General features: G+C 56.4%; 6 protein-coding genes across 6 annotated transcripts; 3 read left to right on the plus strand and 3 right to left on the minus strand.

Annotated features, from left to right (window-relative positions):
- The first annotated feature begins 1,384 nt into the window (after positions 1 to 1,384).
- Positions 1,385 to 3,893, plus strand: BZA05DRAFT_373833 (phosphate transporter). The gene is made up of 3 exons (XM_051481739.1): positions 1,385 to 1,754; positions 1,819 to 2,009; positions 2,067 to 3,893. The coding sequence occupies exons 1-3, from the start codon at positions 1,695 to 1,697 to the stop codon at positions 3,547 to 3,549; spliced, it is 1,734 nt and encodes a 577-aa protein (XP_051339043.1). The 5' UTR covers positions 1,385 to 1,694; the 3' UTR covers positions 3,550 to 3,893.
- Positions 3,894 to 8,058: 4,165 nt separating this feature from the next.
- BZA05DRAFT_436440 (amidase signature domain-containing protein) lies at positions 8,059 to 10,370 on the minus strand. The gene is made up of 2 exons (XM_051486410.1): positions 10,064 to 10,370; positions 8,059 to 9,992 (listed from the first exon to the last, which is right to left on the minus strand). Exons 1-2 carry the CDS (start codon positions 10,183 to 10,185, stop codon positions 8,285 to 8,287), a joined length of 1,830 nt encoding a protein of 609 aa, XP_051339044.1. The 5' UTR covers positions 10,186 to 10,370; the 3' UTR covers positions 8,059 to 8,284.
- A 353-nt stretch (positions 10,371 to 10,723) lies between these two features.
- On the plus strand, positions 10,724 to 11,399 carry BZA05DRAFT_398890 (uncharacterized protein). The gene is made up of 2 exons (XM_051483751.1): positions 10,724 to 11,205; positions 11,268 to 11,399. The coding sequence occupies exons 1-2, from the start codon at positions 10,903 to 10,905 to the stop codon at positions 11,280 to 11,282; spliced, it is 318 nt and encodes a 105-aa protein (XP_051339045.1). The 5' UTR covers positions 10,724 to 10,902; the 3' UTR covers positions 11,283 to 11,399.
- Positions 11,400 to 11,564: 165 nt separating this feature from the next.
- On the minus strand, positions 11,565 to 12,314 carry BZA05DRAFT_418928 (uncharacterized protein; the record flags this gene model as incomplete). The annotated part of the gene is made up of 3 exons (XM_051485550.1): positions 11,565 to 11,941; positions 11,985 to 12,193; positions 12,289 to 12,314. 3 exons carry the CDS (start codon positions 12,312 to 12,314, stop codon positions 11,565 to 11,567), a joined length of 612 nt encoding a protein of 203 aa, XP_051339046.1.
- A 1,120-nt stretch (positions 12,315 to 13,434) lies between these two features.
- BZA05DRAFT_51120 (GroES-like protein) lies at positions 13,435 to 15,154 on the plus strand. Its single transcript, XM_051488377.1, has 4 exons — positions 13,435 to 13,545; positions 13,604 to 13,852; positions 13,999 to 14,086; positions 14,154 to 15,154. Exons 2-4 carry the CDS (start codon positions 13,680 to 13,682, stop codon positions 15,015 to 15,017), a joined length of 1,125 nt encoding a protein of 374 aa, XP_051339047.1. The 5' UTR covers positions 13,435 to 13,545; positions 13,604 to 13,679; the 3' UTR covers positions 15,018 to 15,154.
- Positions 15,155 to 15,923: 769 nt separating this feature from the next.
- On the minus strand, positions 15,924 to 17,023 carry BZA05DRAFT_436443 (uncharacterized protein; the record flags this gene model as incomplete). The annotated part of the gene is made up of 3 exons (XM_051486411.1): positions 15,924 to 16,469; positions 16,542 to 16,735; positions 16,783 to 17,023. 3 exons carry the CDS (start codon positions 17,021 to 17,023, stop codon positions 15,924 to 15,926), a joined length of 981 nt encoding a protein of 326 aa, XP_051339048.1.
- Positions 17,024 to 17,842: the final 819 nt, after the last annotated feature.

Below are 17,842 nucleotides of genomic sequence, written 5' to 3' on the forward strand. Positions count from 1 at the left end.
GGCGGCGAGCATGGATAGAATCGATAGCATCCATCAGACGACGTATTGTAGCAGTTGGCAGCTGAAACCGAAAAATTTCAACTCCAGATGGGCAAGCCGATCCCCGCCGATACCTACATCTTACATAGCGGCTTCCACCGAAAGAGTAATAAAAAATCAAAAAAAAACCTCGTGGGCTCCCCCCCCCAGCGAAGAAGTGAAGCCACAGCATGCACGTTTTTCGCAACCGACCAATCAAGTGGACGGACGGGATTGCCCGTTTAGTTGCTATATCTAGTGGGGAACTTGGGGTGCTGACTACTCTGGTACGCTATTGTAGCCTCTCGTACTCCTTCCATTTTCCTTCCCGACATGGCGACCATGCTGAGCTAACCGGCGATCACCGAACCAACTGGCAACATGGACATTGGAGTACCGTAGCATAGGTACCGTACATATCGTACCGTAGAATGAAGGACGATGGACTATGGCAACGTGACGGAGGAGTGTCGCGGATTGTCGCAGATTGTCGCTCTGGGCTGGGCGGGCGGGCGGCGATACATCCATCATGCCTCGTGTACTCCAAGGAAACGAAGGAAGAGATTCGAGAGCTGTGCTTGGAAATCGAAGATTCGAAGGCTGATGCTTTGTCGTCGTCATTTCTTGCCGCTCATGGTCGGATAGGTACTCTACCATACCTATCGATGGGTGTTGGGTCTATATACTACGAGTACGTACATCCCCACCCCGGGGTAGTGTAGTGTCGCCATTGACGCCTGTTTCGTTTCGTCGCGGGCTGCTACTGCCAGTGCCAGTGCCCGTAGCAGATCCACGACAATTATTTAGAGTAAATCAGTCCGATGTGTATCGTGATTCTTATTTGCCGAGACGCAGGGTTCCGGTGGTTGGTTGGGCAGCAGTCAGATGTGTCTCCAGATAGAGCACCTTTGGTACCATGCCGTGATAGAGTGGCTACCCTCCACTCCCACCAGCCCTCCAGCCCTCCAGCATGATATGGATGCGATGTTGATTTTTTGTCTCTCTCGGATCTAGATCAGGCAGATTCGGGGTTCCCTGCTCCTGCCTGCTAGTCACTTCAAACTCGATTGCTCCTTCCTTCGTTCCCCCCCACACACACACCCACGGGTGAAGCTAGTTAAGCTTGCAAGTATCACAAGTACTCTGGGATGTATGTAGACACACTCTATTTTCTTTTTTCGCCGCCAGCTCTTGGCGAGTCAACCTCCCTGCCCTTGGCGGCCATCTCCTTGGCGAGGAGCACTACCCGCACGTCTAGCGTGGGAACGCCGGCCCTGGCGTGGGAACGTGGTGACACCGAATGAGGGCCTTACTGGCATTATCGCTGCTGCACGAAAATCATTCCGTGCGAGCGGATTGCGTGGTGGGTGGTGGTGGTGGTGGTGCTGGTGGTGGCACGCCCGCAGCATGTTGGTGGCATACATGGAAAGTAGGTACTCGGGCATAGATGGATAGATACATAAATATCCTCCCCCGCCCACCCCCCACCAGCCCGTTCGAATCCGTTCCCTAGAATCATCAGCATCCTCCGCTTGCCCTCTGCAGTCTCTCAGACACAGGCCAGAATCCCCCGTTCTGTCCTTCGCCGATAGCTGCTTCAGTCAGCTTCCGCCCTCCTCGAGTTCGACGCTCTTCGCATCACCACCTTCACAACCACCACCACAACAGTCGTCACGATGGCCATCTACCATGAGATCGACTACATCTTTGCTTTGGGCATGATCTTCGCCTTCTTGGTATTTACATATTTCCGTCTTTTTTTGGCTGAGGCGATTGGTATTCTAACATTTCCGATCATAGGACGCGTGGAATATCGGTGCCAACGATGTCGCCAATTCTTTCGCTACCTCGGTGTCTTCTCGGTCCCTCACTTTGGCGCAAGCCATGATGATTGCAACGGTTATGGAGTTTACTGGTGCTCTCACCGTCGGTGCCCGTGTCTCGGACACCATTCGGTCCAAGATTGTTCTCCCCTCGGCCTTCGCTGACCAGTAAGCTGCCTTCTCCCAATCATGAGCAACGTCCAGACTCTAACATACACTCTCTAGGCCTGGTGTTCTCGCTTTGGGCATGCTTTGCGCTCTTATCGGATCTTCCACTTGGCTCACCGTCGCCACCTTCATCGGTCTTCCCGTCTCGACCACTCACTGCATCGTCGGTGGTGTCATCGGAATGGGTATCGCGACTGTCGGTGTCGACAACGTTGCCTGGGGATGGAACGACAAGGGTGTCGCTCAGATCGTCGCCTCGTGGGTCATCGCCCCCGCCATCGCCGGATGTTTCGCTGCCGTCATCTTCTCGGTCACCAAGTATGGTGTCCTGAAGCGCTCGAACCCCGTCAAGTACGGATTCATCATGGTCCCCATCTACTTCGGTATCACCTCCGCCATCTTGACCATGTTGATCGTCTGGAAGGGAGCTGCTTCCCTCGACCTCGACGACTGGAACGCGGCCCAGATCTGTGGTACCATCTTCGGTGTTGCCGGCGCCGTCATGCTCATCGTCATCTTATTCTTCCTTCCCTGGTTGCACCGCAAGCTCGTGCTCAACGACTGGACCCTGAGGGGCTACCATGTATTCCTCGGTCCCCTCCTCCTCAAGCGTGGCCCCGTTCCCGATGCCCCCGAGGGTGCCAACCTCGACATCGTCCAGGACTACTACCGCGGACACGCCACCCGTGAAGATCTCGAGGCTGCCCACATCAACGAGGACACCATTAAGGACATGGAGCACTTCCGCGCTCAGAAGGAGGTCCTCGAGTCCGGCACCCCCGACGACATCGAGGCTGCTAAGGCTAAGATCGCTGCCTCCGGTAAGGCGCTCGCCGACGTCGAGAAGAAGGATGCTGGCCCATGGTACTTGCCCAAGAACATCGGAAAGATGATGCTCGCCGCTTTCCTTCACGGAGTCACCAAGGACGTCATCGAGGAGCAGAACCGTGACGGTCGTCTCGCCGGAAACATGGTCGACATGCACGCCCGCGCCGCCCACTTCGACAACAAGGCCGAGCACTTGTACTCGTTCCTCCAGGTTCTCACCGCCGCCACCTCCTCGTTCGCCCACGGTGCCAACGACGTCTCCAACGCCATCGGTCCTCTGTCCACCATCTTCCTCGTCTGGAACACCGGCACCATCGCCTCCAAGGCTCCCGTCCCTCTCTGGGTTCTCGCCTACGGAGGATCCGGTATCGTCATCGGTCTGTGGACTTACGGATACAACATCATGCGCAACCTCGGTAACCGTCTCACTCTGATGTCTCCCACCCGTGGTTTCTCGATGGAGCTCGGTTCCGCCGTCACCGTTGTCATGGCCACCCGTCTGTCGCTGCCCGTGTCTACCACGCAGTGCATTGTCGGCGCCACCATGGGTGTCGCGCTCTGCAACGGCGACTACCGCGCGCTCAACTGGCGCATGGTCGCCTGGTGCTACTCGGGCTGGATCCTGACCCTGCCCATCGCCGGTATCATCTCCGGCTGCTTCATGGGTATCATCATCAACGCGCCCACGTGGTCCGGTATGGCCGCCGCTTAAATCGTCTCGGTCTCTTGTCTGGTCTCTTGTCACACACACCCCCCTCCTCTCTCTCTCGCGAAAGAAAAAAAAGTCAATTGTACATTCTTAATTCTTCATATTCTTTTTTTATCCGGTGGTTTGGGTTCGGTTTCTTTGGAGGGATAGATCTTGCTTGCTTGCACGTTGTAGGGAGTGGGTGGGGGAGGCTTTCTCTCGCTTTTTTTTCTTTTTCTTCTTTCTTTCTTTTTTTCTTTTGGTCTTTGACTGCTAGGGTAGGTTGGGTTCGGGTCGGGGTGGTTGGGTGGTTAGTGAATAGTTCGCAGAAATGGCTGGATGGTCGGTCGGGGGATTTTTGATTACACACAAAATATACATTTTTTGGAAACGAACCAAAGTTTTCCTGTTCGCCGTGACTTGAAATTGAATTGACTGGACTGGACTTGAATTGGCTTTGATCGCGGTGATGCCGCGGCGAGACCATATTCGGATGGATCATGGAGGTTCGTGGCCATCCGATCCAATCCTGTCCGATGAACCTTCGTCCCCACCGGCGCGGCAACGGACACGACGTATTGGCTCCCTAGAATCATTTCCTTTCGTTCTGTCTTTCCAGGTTACAATCCCACCTACGAGCCCGTCACTGTCTAGTCGGCATCCGCAACCCGAAACCCGCTGGAGCACTCATGAAACCGATCGGCGCACGCCGAGCCGCGCTAATCACGGCCATCCCCGGGGCGTACGTGCACTCCCTCCGGAGTCCGGAATGCGCTCTCGAGTTTCCAGTCTCGACCAACGGAGAGGGTTGTAATTTGGAACTTTGGACGAGCGGGCGGTTAGTGGGGGCCCTGGAGGGGCCCTGGGGGGCGGATGGATGCCGATTCAATGGGTACGGACGGATATCAGATAAGAAACTGGTCGGGGGAGGGAATACGTGACGACACCTTCGACACCTTGGAATCGACGAATACCGGGAAGACGCACGCGCCACCAGGAACCTTGGGATGGACGCCTACATACATACATACGGAGATGAGACACGCGGCAGGCGACACGCTGCGCTGGAGTCACGGAGCCTGGCATGTGGCAACGAGAAATATCCGACAGCCTACAGGCATACCCAGGATAGATTGGAGTGGAGTCAGTTAAAGTTATGGTTATGGTTATTGCTTCCCCGCAATCCGCTGTCGATACTCTATATATACGGTACTCTATGCCATTGGATGGTGTTACTGGTCACTGGTCACTGGCCAAGACTCAGTATCCACGCCAATCATAACGCTCACTCGTCACTTTTGTGCCTCGGCCGTACCTACCTAGGTAGTTCCCGGCGACTCCGTCCGACCAACTCCCCAGCCGTTGGATAGATGGGCGTTGAACGCCTGGGTCCGCAGCTGGCGATGTTTCAACGATCGATCAACTGCGACCGACCACCGGCTGGACGAGACGCCCACGAGCGCCATGCGGTTCGCCCCCCGGGCCCCAACAGTTCGCCACGGAAAATTTGGCCAAGCCGTAGGGTATACGCGTAATACGTATACGCCATCGAACCTGGAGTGTCGTCGTGTCGATCACCGTTTCGTTTGTCGCCGCGGCCCGCAGGGAGAAACAACGAGTTTTTGTTGGTGTTTTAACTTTTAACTTTTGCTAGCAGCTTTGGCCGAGACCGGGGTTCGGGGTTCGGGGTTCGGACCGGCCCGAGTCGGGAGCGCGCTGGACTCACTCGGTCCACTCCCACAGCTGTCCCGGTTTTCCGGTCGCAGAAGCGAAGATCAAGAAGCACGCCTTATCTGACAGGTCTCTGACAGGTCTCTCGTGTAGCCCGTGGGGAAAGGTTAATTCCTCGCCCCCAACCTCAACCTCGGCACGCCTCGCTCGTTCCCCCCAAAGCTGCAGAGAACCAAGTTCCAACGGCCATCGTGGCTCGTGATTCGTGATCCCATGGACATTGGACCCCGTGGTCCGTAAACGGAAAGACCTCCGCTACAACCCCAGGGCCCAGACGCGGGGACCCGCCCGCCGCCCGCAGTCGTGAAACAGTGAAACAGTAATGGCTAGATGCATCGCTGCATCGGAGGGAGATCTATACATTTATCTATATACCTATGTAGTATCTACCGATCAAAAAACTTTTACAAATAACGTCCTGGAAATGAGTTTCGATATGGAGGACGGTGGATGGAGACCGGGTCACCGGGGGTATACTCTGCTCAACTTAGATGGATGCAGCTGACCGGGGACCCGGGATTGAATGCGGTTGGAGCATAAACGAAACGGAACGGGACCACAAGCGCTCGCTGATCGGCAGACAGCACCTGAGAACCACAAGGAAACATTATATGATATCGATCCTCGCCGGTGACCGGTCGTCGCAATATACTCTACAGTCTACTCCTTATCGTCCCAGCAGCAGCTCACGGACACGCCGCTCTCCAGCCAAGCCATACCATCGTGGGCGGTGGGGAGCGACCAGCACGCGCAGGTAGGACGCGGAAGTCGATCCTTGTCGGTAGGCGAGGAGAGCTGGTGGGCCGAGTAGTGTCATGTATGTAGACGGTGGAAACGAACCGCCATCTGCACTACACGAGACCGAGACCGAACGCGAGCGCGAGGGAACACCGATCGATCTATCATCTATGTAATCCGCATCCAGCCCTCCGCAACATGGAGCCGGGCACCAAGACATTCATCAGACAACAATCTCGAGTCAATAATTGTGATTGAGTCCGATTGGGTCCGATTGACTCGGGGTCCTGAACTCCGATCCGGTTGGAATTTCCCATCATGAGAGAGAGAGATAGAGAGAGAGATCTTCAGTTTATTTCGCATAAGTATCTAGACTATGGCGAAAAATTTCCCATCATGCGAGTGACTTGGTACTCCAAAGCGAGTGATCGTCGAGTGATCAGCCGCGCAGACTCCAGGGTGCGTGAGAACTCCTCACTCCCAGTTAACAGCTGCGGTCTGCAACCTGCGGGTTGTAGCTCATCGTCTTCAAGTACCATTCCGAAGACGGACCGAGCCATCACAGATTCACAGGAGAGCACTGCCTCCGGATCAAGCCCCGGCCGGCTGACGTCCCAGTGCTGGTGGCGCAGACACTTCCTCGTCAAGCGATGTCTGAGCTGGAAGATCCAGCAGAAGCTGCTCTGGAAAGGGGACCATATATGGACGGGAAAGCTCTTTGCTGATAAAATATTTTCTCGGGCCACCCCGGAGGCGAGTTATCAGGAGGGAGCGGGCGTGGACGGGCGGAGGGAAGCCGGCTGCAGCTAGCGAGCTGATCGACCGCTGTTTCGGGTTGGCTAGTTAGTAGTCAGATAAGACACGCGGAATAACCAGAGTACGCTGGCCATGATATACTCCAGATATAGTCGAGTAGACTGTATGCAAGACATACGACGGATTAAAACCACCCTACTATACCCAGTGCCATCTCAACCCCGGCCGTGCGCAAACCCTTCTCTTTCCATCTGACAAGCGACAAGCCTTCGATTGCTATGATCCTACGTGCCTACATATGCTGGGGCTCGTTACATCCACCACGGTGGATCACAACTTCACAAGTCATGACTCGCTTAATTCAATCTTCAATTTTTCAATTTCTCAAATCTACCCACATACCTACCGGACATTTTATACACCGGTCCCTCCTCCTTTGTCTCAATCGTCGGATTACCTACGGCCAACCATGGCAAACCGTGGCATGGCACATTACATCGCTCGCTGCGTTCTTTCGTTCTCGGCGGGCTTCAAAGTTCACGAAGCAGGCGGGAATTAATCATAGTAAAGTAGAGTAGAGTAGAATACCCAAGTCGACCGGACCGCGTGTGGAAGCCTAAGGCTCAAGCCTTCTGGCCTGCCTGCCTAGAGATTGACAGGTTGTATATATTTCGGTGGATATCGAAGACAACACCTAGGTACATACCTGCATAGGTAAGAAGACTCTTTGGTCTTTTTACGACTTCTCGAGAGTCGAGACATGCCTAGGTAGGTAAGTAGGTAGTTATTGAAAAGCGTGCGTCCCAGCGAGCGGACAAACCTACCGATAGGTACACTTGAATCTTGATACCTACCTACCTCCTGATGCTGCGGACCAAGCTTGACTCGACTCCACACCCTACAGGAGTGCCAGTAACTTCACCGAGTAAGTTCCACTAACCAGTGACCGTCTGTCGGTGGTGGTGGTGGTGTTGGCGAAGCCACTCGACAGCGGCGATCGCCCTCGGCCCCCGACTATCACAGGTAACATAGCAGGATGGAAAAGAAACACTGCAGTTAACTTTGTCCGGGTCAACCGGCATTCGTTTCGTTTCGATTTTCTTTCTTGGACAAGTGTTTTATTTACTTCCTTCAGGGCTTAAGGCTTGCAGTATTATTTCTTATTCTTCTTGATGCTCCCTCTCCCGCTCCCGCAGTACAAATCTGGGTACAGTTTGGCTGGGTCAAACAAAACCGGCAAGTAAATGGGACAATTTCTTCATATGTATATATGCGAGTGAGAAGTTGTGATCACATAGGTAGAGATGATTTGAGTAACGAGAGCATATGGCTGATTAAATTGTACGGCCAACAGCGCGATACGCTCTACCAAAAACCCAAAGACCAAAACCAATTCATTCGCATTCGCATCCGCAGACAGATAGGCAGGGAATCATCCACAAAAACGACTGTCGTGATCCTACGATTCATACAAGCCTCAAGTTTCTACTCGCCCAAAACCCGGCGGCTCCGTGTCACTACAGTCCTCACCGCCCTACTCCGCCTGAATCCAGCTCATCGCGCCCTCCTCGACCTCACCCCCGGCCAGCAGATCAAGCCACGTCTCACCGCGGCGTCTCTTGCCACTAACGCCGCCGACTCCCCTCGCCTCGACCTCCCCGCCCGCCTCCCAGCTATCCGCCCACTCCCTCGCCCAGTCAATGAGGCTATCCTCCCTGCACCACTCCGCCATTCCCATCAATCCCACGGGCATGCCCGCCTGCGCACTATACCCGCACGGCATGGTAACGGCCGGACACCCCGCCCAATTCGCAAGGAAGACGTACTGCATGCTCCGCAGGCTCGTATTGGAATCGCTAACTCCCGGACCGCCGCGGACGGCGCAGCCAGCCGGGATCGCAACGCCTACGTGCGGCGTCGTGGGCGTGACTATGATTAGTCCCGGGTGCTGCTGGAAGAGGTGCGCCAGGTGGGACATCATCAGGGCGCGCAGCTTTTGCGCGAGGAGTAGGTCCCGCGCTGGTGCGCGCGAGCTGATCGAGACGAGGACTTTGTTGGCGGGCGTGAGGCCGCGAGTGTTGCCTTGGCAGAAAACGCCACCGATTTCGGACAGGATTGTGAGCGCGTGTGCGCTGCGCGAGGAGGCGAGGTACGGGAGTGAGATCTCGACGATGTCGTAGTGCAGGACGTCGCGGTAGTGTGCGATCGCCGCGGTGGTGAGCGCGAGGACTTCGGCGTCGCAGTCGTTGAACCATGGGGTGTAGATTCCGAGGGTCTTCTTAGGTGGCGGGGAGGTGCGGGTGGTGGGGGGCGGGAAGTGGCTGGTTGGGTCCGGGGTGGCCATGATGCGGTAGGCTAGCTCGAGGTCGTCGATGGTGGCTGCGATGGGGCCGACGACGCCGACGCTCGGCGCGATACTGACGGTGGGTTCAGACGAGACGCGGCCGTGCGTGGGCTTGAGGCCGTAGACGCCGCAGTAGGCGGCGGGCACGCGGATCGATCCGCCGCCGTCGGCGCCGACCGCAATGGGGACGATCCCGCCGCCGACGGCGGCGCCGGAGCCGCCCGAGGACCCGCCGGGATAGTAGTGCTTGTTGTACGGATTCGGCGGCGTGCCCCAGTTCGGGTTGTTGTTCGTCGTGTCCAGCCCGATCTCGTGCATGTTGCTCTTGCCCAGGAACAGCATGCCCGCGTCCAGAAGCTTCTGCACGCACCACGATGTCTGCCCCTGCTCCGCCACGCCGACGTGGCGCACTTCCGCCTCTTGCGTGGTCAGTCCGAGGGTCTTGGGCGTCCCCGCAACGTCGAGCTCGTCCTTGACCACCAACGGCACGCCATCGAGCGGAAGCGAGTTCCCGGCCGCATACCTTGCTGTGGACTCCCTCGCCGCGGCAAGAAGTTGATCTGCCGGCGTGACGGAGATGAACACGAGGTTCCTCTCGTCCCTTCCCAGACTGGCGATGAACCTCTCTGCGACCTCAGTCGGCGTCGTTGCGCCGGACTTGTACGCGGCGATGTAGTCAGCCGAAGAGTGAAATACACTTTTTGCCCTTGGTGCGACTGAAGCCTGCACCTCCTCCTCGGCGTCGGCGTCGGCCGAGCCGCGCGCCACAGATGTCACGGTGGGATCGTACCGCGCGACGTGGGCGTCCAGACAGCCGGTTTTCTCGATCGCGGCGAGCGATTGGGTAAACCCGGCATTGTTCCAGAGCAGCTGCTGGAGAGGGCCGACGTTCTCGGTGCTGCGGGGGGAAAATGCTGGTCAGAACGTATTGCGGGGTAGGTGCGTGGGTAGACAGCGGAAGTTACATACACAGTGCTCAGGATAGAGAGGGCAATGCCCGAGAGTGTTGGATTGCTGAAGGCTGGGTTCTCGTAGGGGGTTTCAGCGGCTTTAACCGGCGGGGGATAGTTGAGGAAGTCTTGCGGGGCCATCTTTGTTGCGAGTGGGGGGGTAATGTCTATGCTCACTTTGAAGCTGGAGCTGACGGAAGTGCGACGTTCAGATAAGAAGAGCTCTACCTTCAGGCTCCTGGACTCTAGAGACCGAGAGCAACGTTTTGCCGAGGCCGCGCTAATAGCAGTGGGAATTTGGCCAATTGCAAGTTAGTTACAACGGGCTGGCAGACACGTGAAAGGCTTCGGATCATCATCCATGTAACGACGGATTCGGAATAGCGAGTAACATCCTGTGACGAGCAGGCCTCAGCAACGAGCAAGGCCGCCCGGCGCCGCCGTGGTCTCCCCAGTAGTACCGTACCCATCCGCGATTGGAACAGCCCTTCACTCCGCCAGGCGCCTCGCTCTCGACCTCGTGTTTAGCCGACTCGACATCAGTGCGGACACCTACCACCGCCACCCATGCGACCAAAAGCCGTTTGCAGATGCCTACCATACCTCCCATACATATATCCGGATATGTCTCCTTTGAAACGTCGCGGACGCTCCAGAGGTGTCTCGTGTTGGGTTGGGTATATAAACGGAATTGACCCGGATCGACGCCCTACCTGCATGCAGGCCCCAGGGCGGGCAGCAATGCGGGCAGCGGGCCCTGCGTTGACGTCGGTCCGAGCCCTGAAGCTGCCTAGCACATAGCAGCATTGCACACAGCCGTGCGGAATCCCCTACACACGCGAATAGAGTTGCGTGGGAATGAGACTTCTACATACTAGTAGCCCTGCCATCACTTCTGCCGTCACGAATGTGCGTGCGATGCCGGCAGTTGTGCTATGGTTAAGTGTTCCTCCCCTACCTACTTGGTTATGCTACCATGATAGCCTATGTATGATGTGTGTAGTCATCTTCCTCCGCTGCTTCCGGATTATTCATCCCAAGCCGTATTTCCTCTCCTCCGGAGTAAATACGATCCATTGGTGGCTACCAGATACGGTACGGTACCCTGCCAGCAAAATCACGGAAAAGCATGGTCTTGTCTTATACAGCGATCGCAACAATCTTACCACGGTACCAGTGTCATTAGCCGTTCGCCAGGACTTTTCCTGACATCAAAGTCATACCTCGTGACAAAATAATACCGCTTGCTCGCTCGTCGAGCAACCACACCCCACACCACCAGCCAACGTGCTCTCGAATTCCCCGCTAAACAAAAAAAAAACGAATGACGATGTTGATACGCATGATAGCAATACAAACAGATCGATCGGGAAACAAAAAACATGTAGCCCCAAGACCACGCACGCACGACAGACACCGTAACTCCGCAAAAAAAGCAAATCCCATAACCAGGCTTCTTGGCTTGTCCTGTAAAAAAGCATATCCCTCTCGTTTCGTTCATTCGTACGGTTGTAATCACTTCATTGCCGGTTCAATCCCCCCGTTAGCCGTGCCCACGCTCGTCCCGCAACGTTACCGTCCTCCTGAGCGGGCGGCGGCGGCGGCATCGACCCGGGCTGTGACGGCGGCTCGACGTTGATCACGACCTCACCGGACTGGGACTGGGACTGGGGGTGCAGCAGCGCGGTATGCGCGGGTAGAGGAGGAGGAGGAAGTACAGCGGCCGAGGAGCTGCTTCCCAGGTCACTCATCGTCCCCTGCGCCATCGTCGGCGGCGGCCCGTCTTTGTACAGCGTATCGTACATCGGCGGCGCCGCTTCGTACTTTGGCAACTGCTCGTTAGCATCGGCGTCGAGGTCGCCCCCCCGCTGGCGGCCCGTTGTCGCTGCTGCAGCCACTGGCGGTCTGTGTAGTTCGCCCCGTCGTCAGCGACAAAGTACCTACTGACGTGCGTGGGACGGGAGGGAGGGTGGCAAACCGCGTCGGAGTTTGGTATTCTCGTCCGCCTATCCCGCCGATTCCGCCATCGCGCCAGTCTCCGCCGACGACGACCACGCGGGGGCCGGTGGCATACGCGGTGCGCGCACGACGGATAAAGACGCTGCGGAGGAAGAGCAGCATCACGACTATCGCGAGTACGATCCCGAGGCTGCGAGACGTGGTGGCGGGTATGTTAGCTGCATGGTATGCGATGAGGCTGAGAGATGGCTCTGCTGCCGCCTGCGGGGGGAGGGGCGGACTAACGTGTAGAAGACACCACCGCTTGACATGATGGGGCCGGATGTGGAGATATTGTAGGTAGGTTTCTTTGGGACGGAGGCCAAAGACGATCTGTAGTAGCTGCCAGTAAGAGTTGGCGTGGGATACTTTGGATGTTGGAATACTTCGGATGGGTGGGCTGCTTGGGTTGGGGCTGTGTGTGTGCCTTGCTTCGCAATCAAGCAAGAGTCAAGGTGACGACTTCCGTGGGCGATCGGCGGGGAGCAGCCATGCTATGCTCCTTCGGGACAGCTCGAGTGCTGGTTGGTGAATGGCCCGCGGACAGGACACAACCGCCAACCGGACGGTCGAAAATGATTCCTCCGCTCCGAGTTCCCTTGTCTGACTGCCCAGACTGCGAAGTCCATTCGGAGTACAGAGCACCTATCTCGAGTCAGCTCGAGGATAACATGTAGTTAGAGTACCGGTACCGTAGGTTGATGATGGCCATCAGCATGCAAAATGGCGGCAAAGGAAAAAAAAGACTAATAGAATTCTCCCGCGGCAACTATCATAATCATCCCCAATAATACGGCGCTATCCATCGATTATCCGTAAATCGCCCTGCAGACCGAAACTCTCCGGCTCTTCTCTTCGCTGCCCATCTGCCATCTCTTCGCATGCCAGCTTCCGAGGTCCCACAGTTGTCGGGTCCATCGCACGCACTACTACGTACCGTTCCTCCTAACCTAAGCTTCGCTTCTCCCCACGCTACTCGGCGGATGAGATCCTGGCGACATCAGGCTAAATGGGCGGCGACGCCCCTCAATTCAACCCCACACTCCAACCTTCTCGCTTCAGTTTTCGTGAGGATACGGTATGTGCGTATGATACAGCACCGTACATACACCACCCCGCTGGTGAATCCGAATGCACCCACCACCACCTCTCTTTTTGCCTGCATGCACCACCAGAATTTCCCGGCTGATCCTTCGATAGATAGCAATACATACATGCCTTCGCCGGGAGGCGTTACCGCGCATGGATAAATCTGCGGGCTATGGTCTTCCGGACGCCGAGCTGACTCCGCGATGGCTCGGTAGGTGGGTAGAAGACATGTAGGTAGGTAGGTAGATGAGGTTGCGCGATGGGGGATCTACCTATATATTGCTGTGCCTTTCCCATGCGATCGTTTCTCAAGATCTCTTGCCTCCCATCTAGATTTGATATCTCCTCGGTTGCCTCCTCCAGCTCCTCCGCCTCCTCCAGCTCCTCCAGTTTCCGAACAAGCCCACCGTGTAGGTTCGAACTCTGACCGCTGTGCGGAGTGACAGTCCGTGCTGACTTGGCCGTTGCGTAGAACAGACGACCCTTACTCCGCTCTTCTCCTCACTCCTCACTCCCCAACACATATCCGCCCCCACGCACTCCCATAGATGTCGGACAACAGCCTGCTGAAGGGCCTCAAGGCCAACATCGGAGTGTACACCGACCCTGAACACAACCTGTACATCGACTCCGCCAGCCCATCGGTGGAAGAGCTCCAGAGCGGATCTTCGCTGAAGCACGGAGAGGTCGTCGTCAAGATCCGGAGTACCGGTATCTGCGGGTGGGTTCCGAATTCCTAGCCGTGTCTGGCTGGCATATGGCCCCTCCCCCTCCCCCTCCCCCTCCCCCTCCCCCTCCCCGCCCCCCGATGCCTGTCCGTCATGCACAATTCTTCCGGGACCCTACGCTAACGCGCGTTCGCAATAGCTCCGATGTCCACTTCTGGCATGCCGGCTGTATTGGCCCTATGATCGTCGAGGGCAAGCACATCCTAGGCCACGAGTCCGCAGGCGAGGTAAGCCCAAAAAAGCCCCGACGTCCCCCTCGTCTCCACCCCATCCTAACACCGAGACAAACAAAAGATCATCGCCGCGCACCCCTCGGTCACCCACCTCAAGCTCGGCGACGTCGTCGCCGTGGAGCCGAACATCCCCTGCCATGCGTGCCAGCCATGCCTCACAGGGCGCTACAACGGCTGCGAAAAGGTGCTGTTCCTATCGACGCCTCCAGTCCCCGGTCTCCTGCGGCGCTACGTCACGCACCCCGCCGTCTGGTGCCACAAGCTGCCCGACACCATGACCTTCGAGGATGGCGCTCTGCTCGAGCCTCTCTCAGTCGCGCTCGCCGCCGTTGAGCGCTCCGGCATCAAGCTGGGCGACTCAGTTTTGATCTGCGGCGCCGGGCCCATCGGGTTAATCTCCCTCCTGTGCGCCAAAGCCGCGGGCGCCGAACCCATCGTGATCACGGACATCGACCAGGGACGACTCGACTTCGCAACGTCGCTCGTAGCGGGCAAGCCGGGCACGCTCAAGACGTACCTCGTCCCGCGCGGCAAGAGCGAGGAGGAGAACGCAGCCGCCATCGTCGCCACGTTCGGCGGCGTCGAGCCCGACGCCTGCCTCGAGTGCACGGGCGTCGAGTCGTCGATTGGCGCAGCGATCTTTGCGGTCCGCTTCGGCGGCACGGTGTTCGTCGTCGGCGTCGGGAAGAATCATATGACGTTCCCGTTCATGCGCCTTAGCACCCGCGAGGTAGACCTTAAGTTCCAGTACAGGTACTGCAATACTTGGCCTCGCGCGATTAGGCTTGTCAGCTCGGGTATTCTGCAGGATATTAGGAAGCTCGTCACCCATCGATTTACCCTCGATAATGCCGTCGAGGCGTTTAAAGTCAGTGCCGACCCGAAGAGTGGCGCTATTAAGGTGCAGATTACGAATGATGCGTAGAGAGGGGCGGGTGTGGAGTGTACACCAGATGATGGATGGGTGCGGGTGTTTTTTGTAGCTTACATATCTGCATTTTTCTGTTTTTTTGGCTGTTTCAATGGAACCGGATTCCATATGCACTTTCCGAAAGTCTGGACATTTTGTTCCTACATACTCGTGACGGTCATTAAGTGTTGTAGGAGGCCGAGCGGTTAACCACCGCTTCCACGTAGCCACTTACCTATGTAGCTCTTGGAAGGCTCTACCTATGATCTAACCCCTCCGTAAAAGCTGAGGACCAGGTTCGAGTTCTGTACACAACGCCTTGATTCTGCCTGGCGTACAGTAGTTCCGGGCCAAAGCAGGACGAGCTATCTAAAGAATAGAAGCCGAAGAGTGTACCAATCCACAGAGTCACAGACTATCATTCTGTCCGGCCCGCAGTTCCAGATTCCAGATTCCAGATTCCAGATTACAATTTCCAGGTTTTGGATTCTGACTTTCAGTCGCATCGATCGATCGAATCTGAGTGGTTGGCAGATAATGCTTTAGTGCTGTACAATGTAGGTACCAGTTGGAACTTGGTGCAGAGAGGTCGCACTCTCGCCGACAGCTCGGAAGAACTCTTTGCTGCCATTTGTGCGAATGGCTACTTTAATGTTCCTGAAGCAGGTAGACGGATGTTTGAGTGGCGGGTTTCAGTGGTGGGGTTTGAACTTTGAAACGTCCATAAAAACATGTACAATACATAATGACATTGTAGGCGTTTGCCGTATGTAAAAGTAAAGACATAGTACTTACCTACGCCTTTCCCTACGAGTAAGGCCTGACGCTTGCTCACGAGTATATGGCAAGCGATTTGGTACGAGGCCGGCATGGCATGGCAATGATGCACACTCCACATTCATTCTACATAGTACCCAGCTATCATCTCTGCACCTCACTTCCCACCAGCTCACCCGGCACACCTCTATCACCCCCACCGATCTCACACACATCCACCACATCCACCACATCCACCACATCCACCACATCCACTACAACCGCCTCCTTCTCCGCGCAAACCACCACCACCGCCGTCCCATCCGTCTCGATCACACCGTCCGGGTACGGATACGGCATATCCTTAGCTTTTTGAATTCGGCTCCTGTTCCGGTACCGCAGCTTCGCCGCCATCCACCCGACGACTCCCAACAACGCCAGGATCACGACTGTGCCGACGGCGATGCCGATTTTGGCGGCGAGTGGTAGGTTGCTGGTAGTACTACTACTAGGTGTGCTGCCGCTGGGTGTGTTGGTGCTGGTGCTGGTGCTGGGTGTGCTGGTGATGACGCTCACAACGCCGTCCTTTGTAATCGTAGCCACCGTGCCGCTCTGAAGGGAAGGTTTAGGCGTGTTGGCGGTGCTGGTGGTGCTGGCAACGCCCACGGACATCTTCTCCGGCGGCGGAAAGGCAGTGGCACTCATTGCGATCTATCACGGCCGTCCGTCATCCGTCAACCTTCCCAGATTCCCAGGTATTCCGCAGGACTCGGAAGCACCTACCGCCGTAGCGAGCATGCCTTCATCAACCGGCGGGAGCCCACACGCCTCACTGCCCACTTTACCCTGCGATCCACCGGGCAGGTATCCGACCCCCCCGCTCTCACAGCAAAACATGCCGATCTCCGAGGAAAACAGCCCAAAACCCGGGTCGGTACACATCGGCGCCGTCGTGGCGAGCTGGGAACAGTCCTCCTCTTTCCCCATTGTCAGTTTAGCCGCAAGGAAAGGGGGGAGGAGAGACCAGTAGGACAGCAGTACACCCCCGTGCCGCTGACGCTGCACACGGTTATGTACGGACAGCACCATTGCATGAAGGCTGAGCCGCAGGATGAGTGCTCTGGCGGGCACACGGCGGCGCGCAGCGCGAGGGCGCCGAAGAAGTCGCCGCGGCGGTGGAGGGACGGTGCTGCATGCCCGCGGCTGGCTGCCGGGAGCTGGAGCAGGAGGAGGAGGCTGAATACCGGTATGCTGGGGACACTCATGGCAACCAGAGGAGTCCGGACGGAGACGTGAGAAGTTGAGAGATGGATGGAAGCCTGACGGGGCGCTACATCGCTATATGTTTGTTGTTGCTGTCCCCTTTTTCACGCCCCCGATGCCCTAGGTTTTTGCCATTTGGGACAAATACGAAATTTAAAGGTTGCAGGCTTCCAGCCTGGGCCCTGCAGCTTGCAGCCCTTCTTGCGTGGTACAGACGGTTGATTGGCTGTGTGTTACAGTCGCTCGGTTGTACGAGCCTATGAGGAGAGTCGTACTCTACTCAGCCGTTCCCAGTACCCGTGGCGTCCACGGTCCATCGGCCTGTGGCTCGGCCTCGGTGGCGGCTGAGCTGGAGCCTGGGGGTCTGTGCGAGCACGCATAGGATATCACTCGACCGGAATGCTGAGACCCGTGTTGAAATGATAGAGTAACTACTATAATGTGGTCGTGAACAAGTTACTAGTGTATTGGTTGAAGTGTAAGGTTGTAGCCTCGTGAGAACAGTATTACAGTACTAGGTAGTAGATATGGAAATAGAGATAAAGGGCCGTGCCTTCTACCCAACCTAAACAAGTGATATTGCAACAGCCCGAAGTGAAGATAACGTGACAGAGCATTGCATCTTGAAAATCACGACTCAATAGTTACATAGCCCGCGAGGTTGAGCTGAGACACGGACTCAATTATTCCTTATATGCACTCAGACCTTCTCTCCCTGAGGAAAGAACAATAATCTACACTTCCATTGGCATGACGCATTAGACATTACAAACATATCCTCTCTCTCTCCTTCCACTCACCCTCAACTTACAGAGTACTTT

The sequence above is a fragment of the Tricharina praecox genome (genome assembly GCF_024521635.1).
Source record: "Tricharina praecox strain CBS 144465 chromosome Unknown BZA05scaffold_13, whole genome shotgun sequence".
NCBI lineage: Eukaryota > Fungi > Ascomycota > Pezizomycetes > Pezizales > Pyronemataceae > Tricharina > Tricharina praecox.